Genomic DNA, 7,023 nt, shown 5'->3' with positions numbered 1-7,023 from the left:
ACAGACATTGGCGTTTAGATGGCGACCAATTAGTAAAAGTTCGTTTGTGATCTCGTTCCTACTGTATTTATGCCTGTCACACACACACTCAATGGACAATTTCTACAGCCCTTAACTTTTGAGTTGTTTATTAATCCTGCCCTTCCTTTTTAACCAAAAATTACCAAAAACTAATCAAAATAACTACAAAAATATTTCTTTCTCGCAGGTGCAATTGATGACTGTTTCTCAAAAGCTGAGTAAAATAGAAATGTAATGGATATATTAGTTGACAGAAAAGTTTTAAACTGTCTTCACACAGCACTATAGCTGGGAACTGGAATGATAATCAAGTCATTCATTTCTGACCGCCACCAGACAATTGCAAAGTGGATGAGAAAGGAATGTCCCAAGAGATGCAGAGAACTACGAAAGCCAGTCATTGACCACTTCTTTGACCTATGGCACATTGGCAAAAGTGAATAATGAAATTATGCATTTTTCATTAAGGTTGAGTAATAATATCATTTTTATTAGTGATTGCAATTTTTTCCCTTTGTACATTGATTTTCACAATGCTTTTCTCTTTTTCATGCCAGAAATTCAAAAGGTCTTAACAAAGCTAAGTAAGGAAAAGGGCTGCGAGGTTATTGCAAGGTGGAAGCAGACTTGTGTGAGGCATTTCTATTGGTCAGTAACCTCTACAACACCAAAGCTTGGAGATGTGATACTAGCTAAATTCAAGGCCTTCCTGTATCACATCATAAACCAACACCAAGATTTGCCAAACCAGCTCTTTAATAAGTGTGCTCACGGTCTAATTATTACGCCGTTTTTTTTTTTTGACAAAAGGTATTTGTATTTTCTATTCTGGCTCATATAGCATTTCAGCATAGATACAATGTATGAAGTCAATACTCACCAAATGTCTGAAAATACTATTTTTCTCATGGGCCATTGCCTACGAGAAGTTGGTTGAAGCCCTTACTCAGAACTCGCTATTGAAGGGTATCAAGCAAGCATCCCCTGTGGCACAGACCAGCTGCTTAGAGGGATACCACTCTGTTGTAAACCAGTTTGCCCCGAAGATGCTGGCCTACTCCTACTTGGGATGTTGTGCCGGTGAGTGACAGCTAGTGCAGCTCAGACAGTACAGTTTATAAAAAGATACTCTTTTCTTTCTTTACTTTTACACATTTCACTTGATTTTCTCATGTAGATTATATATTAATTATCACTCCTGGAAAATTATGGGAAAATTAACTAGCTCCAATGATGGCTATCATATTTGCAAAACAAGAGAAATGCTTTACACATTATACAAAAAAGTATTATTTCCTGCAATCCAAAATAAATGACCTTTTTTTATTATTTTTAATTGTAGTACTATTTTAGCAGCCATCCACTTAAAACTATAACCTGAAGAGGGAGACGAAAGTTGACGCTCAGGCAAATCCAAGGCTGAAGGTGACCTACCCTAAATACAAACAGGGAGAGGCAACAGTCCGAGAAGTAATAGTGGTCCAAAACTATGGTAAAGGACTCCGATATAAAATAAATTGCATCAGGAATGCCATATCTGATATTTTAAACTCTTAATTGCACTTTTACCTCATTTTCTGTTTTTGTCAGACTATGTTGCTGAACTCTATGAAACATTGACCACAACACCAAGAGAAGTGCTAAAAGGCATAAGGAAGGAACTGGCGGAAAAGGAACCAGAGGCTCTACACACCATGCTGCTAGAAAAGGAGGACAAAGAAACAGCAAAAAACAAATATAAACAAAGAAAAGCAAAGGAAACAGTTTTATGCCCTCCAACCTGTTCTGGTATTTGAAAATTTGATTTTGCAAATAAGCATGCAAATAGGAAAACCTCCAACATCCCCCTCTTCCCACCCAAAGCATGATCACCCGAACGTACTGTGTTATAAACTTTGAGTTGGAATAACACATTTGAAGTGAAATCGTTATTTTACGAGGGTGATGCTAAACAGCTAACAAGGGCCTAACAAACCCGTGGCCCTCCAAATTATAATATCATAATGAAACTATGCAATGGTATAAAAAATTATCTTGTTAAAAATAACTGTTCAAATAATCTAATTGAAAGGTCTTAGTGCTCAGCAGCAACTTGACCTTAATGTCTGAATGATGTGTTCACCAGGCATTTCATTGGCCAAATTTCAAAAAAAAAAAAAACACATCAACAGTAAGATGTTTTAAGTGAGTAATCTTAACCATATGTATTGCTGCAACTGCTCCATTTTACCATGTATGGATGCACTGAATCTCCATTACATGATGAGTTCCTTAGTGGGGTGTGCTTTCCTTTTAAACAGGTGCAGAGCTTCAAGCTTTGACACAACAGACCACAGTTGCTGGCAGAAGGAGGACCCCTATGTGCAGAAAGTGTGGCAATCCAAGGAGAGGACACAAAAAGGGCCAATGCAGCAGTACAAGTGCAACATAGTGCATTATTTTACTCCCAATCAGTTATAAGGTGTAGTCAATAAATGTCCCACCTTCCTACCAATTTACCTATCTGTACCTTACCTGCCTGCCTACCTACCTACCTACCTACCTAAGTACCCACCCACCTATCTACCTTCTTACCCATCTTAGTAAAAGTTAATTTTCTTATAAATTAATCCTCTTCCTCATATCCCTGATAGCCCTCAGTTTCAGTTGGAAATGTTTTTCGAATACTGTTGTATACACAACAGGGAAGTGGAACACGATTTGATGCCCCAACATATTCCCACACAAGTCGAAGGAATTGCCTGTAGGCAACAGACCGGAGTAATCTGTGGAAATAGAAGCCAAGAATTGGAAGTGGGAACATGCAAATGGAATAAATCAACACAAACTTTGATATTATATGGTTAAAGTATTACCATTTATGCAGGTTTTAATATGTTAATGAATGTTTATTCATGTTTTTTTATGCATGTTTACTTGATCAACAGCAGAACGAATTTCAAAACAATGCTAACTGTAGTATCTTCAAGGACAAAGTACATGTATATACAGTGGAATTCCGATTTCTCGAACCTATTAGGCCAGGAAAACGAAAATAATTGTGCGAGAAATCAGGGATTAAAGACCGAGGGATGTGAAACGATTTTTGGCTCATGTTATCGGGAGTTTCAATCAAAGGTTTGAGAAATCGGGATTCCACTGTACTATATAAATTGTTACGATAATAGTGTAGGAAGTACTGGATTAACTAACAGCTTCAGTGTGAATCTTAGATAAGAAGGTTTGACGCTACAGATAATAAACTTTTAATATTAGTTTGAGACAGAACTTACTCGTGCTCAGCAGTGTCGCCCTGAGCCAACATGGTCGTGTAGGACTTCTTATTCTTGGTTTTAAGGCCTATGCCCGCAGTGTGTAGCACCCAGCGATTCAAACAAACATCAGAGAAGCCGGGATGCGAAGTAATGCAGTCGCCTTCCCTCTCTAACTCCTCCATCCTTTCAACACATCTGATCACTTCCATGCAGCATCTACACTCCTCGTGCTTCACCACAAACTCTAGCGAACAATTTGAACATTTGCACCTAAAACAGAGGCAGGAAAAATTTAGAGTGATGGTTCGAAAAAGATCCGTTTATACCGCTTGAATATATACAGCCATGTGCAGCCCAAGCGTTATGAGCAAATTAATTTCTGCATAAAATCACCGAGTAAGCACTTTCTTCTATAAAATTAAATGAACGGTACATGAGTAAGATTTCCGTCTATCAGCGTCAAAAATATAACAAATAGTAATACAGACCAACTTTCTACCCGCTCTTCCCCGGAAAACCTGCTCCAAAGAATCTCCTCTTCCTCTTCTTCCCGGGCAACTTGCTCGACATAAGCGGCTGCTTCTTGTTCGTTTGCCATCGGCTTCAAGTTTTCATCGTACGGCAAAAAGTCATCAATTGTTGAATGGAAGCTATCCTCGGAGGCTTCGGAAGACTGTTCCTCAGTACTTTCAAAGGAATGATCCGAAATTTCGTCTCTGGAGACACAAGCCATTTCACAAAAACACCACAAAACAGACAACAACAGCGATACAAAAGCAGCTAAAACAGCGCTCGATTGATTGCAAATGAACGTGAAGCCTTTGACGTCACAACCAACGAGTCCGCTGGAAAATTGCGTGCTCATCTGGAACGAGTTTTCGTAATGGCGGACGCCTTTAAGGCGACTTTTAGAGCCGAAAATTTTGAGGATAGAAGGTTTGATGTTCGTGTTTTTTGGCAAATATAGTTGTTTACGAACAAACGTAAGTAGACCGGAAATGCGAGGAGCAAAACTCCTGACCGGATGTACTTTTAAAATGCGATATACGCGCTTTTTGTTTCTTTGTTTTTGTAGCTTCAGATAAAGCGACATTATGGCAATGGTATTGCTTCTTCTTTAGATATTTTTGGTACAATATATCATTGATAGTAGGATAAAAGGACGACTTTTGATCCGCTTTTATGACTGTTTTAATACAGTGGTGAATAAAGAGAACAAAAGAAAAGCGCTTCACTGATCGTTTTACGCAACCTGATTACCTCCATTGGCTTTACTACACTGGATCAAGTTTTTATAAGAGAGGATACCATTTATCATCTCTTGGTTTAGCTACAGTAAATCCAGGAGTACTGACAGGTCTTAAAATATGTTCAGGTTTTCGTTAACAACAAATGATGTGCAGGCTTGAATGAGAACAAAGAAGTTAGTTTTTCTAAGAACTCTTGGACGTTCGAACTCTGTCTGTCTATACAGGTATGCAAAAAAGGGAAATTCATGCTGTGCGTGCCAAAAATGCAGATTGCACTTGTACCCATTCAACAAAAAATAAAATTCAACGTGAGGTCCTGTGGTGCGTATGAATCCGAGTTAGACTTTGCACCTAAACATTTCAACCTTGTTCCTAGTTTCCCAGGGTATGAGGTTACTCAACGTTTAATTTTTCTTTGATACTTTTATTCGGTTCTTCGGTTTTCGTTTTTTTTGTTTGTTTGTTTTGGCTTTCTTTACCATTGCCATTGTAAAACAACCCCATTACAAGAGGATATCATTAAACTTACACACCATTACATTGTGTTGCATCCGGTAAGCAGTCCTGCTCTTCTCGGACTTCCGGCCTACGCGTTCAGTTATTCACCATTCTTGGCTTATCGACTATCGCAATATCTGACTCGATTTTAGCCAAAGAAGTTACTTTGGATTGTTCAAAGGAATCCATTTGCTTTGTACATTGATCTCAACACATTTACTTTACTTCCTGGTTGGATAATATTGATGAATTTAGGTGCTCGACGGCAGAAATCGCGAGTATTACGACCATGTTTTGACCTTTCAACTATTCTTTGTCAAGTGTATGCGGGCTTCTTGTATCATCATCTCTGGTCTGAAACACGGTAAACTGGATATTCAATAGGAGTAACCGTTAGATTAGAGTCAGCGCTAGATTTGGTGAAGAAAATGGAGCGAGCGAAGAAGAGACACTGGAGAGAACGACGTGACGAAAGCATCCTGAAGAAATTCCCAAACTTTCAAGGTAGGTTTTGTATCAATTTATATTCATCAAATTCGTCAAAAAACAAATTCATCAAAAAACCCTATTAACTAAATGTAGGTAACAGATAAGATGATAAAAGATACTTTTGAAGCTGATTTTCTCTCTCTAAAGCCTGTTTGAGCAAAATTACCAATTTTGCAATTTTTTGCAATTTGCCCCAGGTGTCTTCAGCACCCATGGCCAGAATATAGTTTTCCCCAAATTGATTTTATGATATTTAGAAACGTCAATATCTGTATAATCCCTGCTGCTAATTTCGTTTATGTGGAAAGAGTACCTTCGGATAAATTACGAATATGGTTGTGCTTGTTTTTCCTGCTTGTCTAAATGGCTGACAGGGAACATAGTAATACGAGCATTTTCTACTGTTTATAAAACCCAAATACTTTAACGGCGAATTTTTTAAACTGGGAGAGTGGCTCTACCATCTGTATGAGTTTCATTTGAATTGGTTCACATGCACCCGAGTACCAGACTCGTTTACTTTTACTTTTTGACAGTAGAACTTTTGCTCAAAACATGGTCCTGAGGCCGACGTCATCTAGTACGGTTACCATGGCAACGATACATCTGCCGATCCAAATATGGTTGTTTTTGTTTATCCCCCAAGGTAATCTACCTCCACACAAAAGTTGAAGGGGGTTAAAATTTTTCATTTCCAACTTTGCTTCACTTTCCTGGAGAATTGCTCTTAAAAACTTTTACGTCACAGTTACCAAACGATCGCTCGAATCGTGGCGTATGCTCTAAACAAAAGAGGAATGAAATTTGTCCGTGTTAATGTCGTTACATTGCGAGATCATTTTGGTGACGTGGACGTGCTACTTGAGGAAACAGCACTTGATGTATTTGCAGTTACTGAATCACGTCTGGATTGTACCATCCCTAATGGACAAGTGTGTCCTTCGGGCTATGTTTGCTACAGGAAGGATAGAAATCGAAATGGAGGTGGCTGTGTGGTGTTTGTGAAGAGTAAATGGCCTAGTAAGAGAAGAAAGGATTTGGAAAGTGAATCTCTCGAAATGGTGTGTGTGGAAATCTGTCCAGATAAAGCAAGGAACAGTGTTTTTGGTGTGGTGTACAAGCCGCCAATTATGAATCCTGAAAACTTTTTATCAAGTTTTAAGCAAGACATTCTTGAAAAGCTGACCGATGAAGCGAACAAGGATATTATTATGATGGGCGATTTTAACGCTGATGCTGTTACATCTAAACCTTGTAAATATACACGGAGCCTAATGCATGCAACCAGACTTCACGGCTTGAGTCAACTTGTCAAAGAGCCCACTCGCGTAACAGAGCACACAAAGACAGCAATTGACCTAGTATATGCAAATAATTTGCATCGCATTGTTTCACATGGAGTACAAGAGTTCGCAGCTAGTGATCATTCTGTTGTCTTTGCTGTTAAAGGAGCTGGAGTTTGCAAGGCCCATGCGGAAATTCGCGAAGTGAGGTCATTTAAGCGCTACAAC

At 38.8% G+C, this 7,023-nt stretch overlaps 1 protein-coding gene across 1 annotated transcript; it reads right to left on the bottom strand.

Annotated features, from left to right (window-relative positions):
- Window positions 1-481: 481 nt before the first annotated feature.
- LOC145495325 (uncharacterized) lies at window positions 482-4,095 on the bottom strand. The gene is made up of 3 exons (XM_081474918.1): window positions 3,764-4,095; window positions 3,294-3,545; window positions 482-2,786 (listed from the first exon to the last, which is right to left on the bottom strand). The coding sequence occupies exons 1-3, from the start codon at window positions 4,006-4,008 to the stop codon at window positions 2,627-2,629; spliced, it is 657 nt and encodes a 218-aa protein (XP_081331044.1). The 5' UTR covers window positions 4,009-4,095; the 3' UTR covers window positions 482-2,626.
- Window positions 4,096-7,023: the final 2,928 nt, after the last annotated feature.

The sequence above is a fragment of the Orbicella franksi genome, chromosome 8 (genome assembly GCF_964199315.1).
Source record: "Orbicella franksi chromosome 8, jaOrbFran1.1, whole genome shotgun sequence".
NCBI classification, from domain to species: Eukaryota; Metazoa; Cnidaria; class Anthozoa; order Scleractinia; family Merulinidae; genus Orbicella; species Orbicella franksi.
The sequence above is the reverse complement of the archived record's forward strand: the minus strand, read 5'-3'. Positions and strand labels throughout refer to the sequence as shown.

What these genes read in the sequence shown, in the direction of transcription:
- LOC145495325 (XM_081474918.1), bottom strand. Translation starts at nt 4,008, where the DNA reads ATGGCTTGTGTCTCCAGAGACGAAATTTCGGATCATTCCTTTGAAAGT. An exon ending in GAAGAGCGGGTAGAAAGTTG is followed by an intron (nt 3,546 to 3,763) that starts GTCTGTATTACT and finishes CCTCTGTTTTAG; the next exon opens with GTGCAAATGTTCAAATTGTT. An exon ending in GGCGACACTGCTGAGCACGA is followed by an intron (nt 2,787 to 3,293) that starts GTAAGTTCTGTC and finishes CTATTTCCACAG; the next exon opens with ATTACTCCGGTCTGTTGCCT.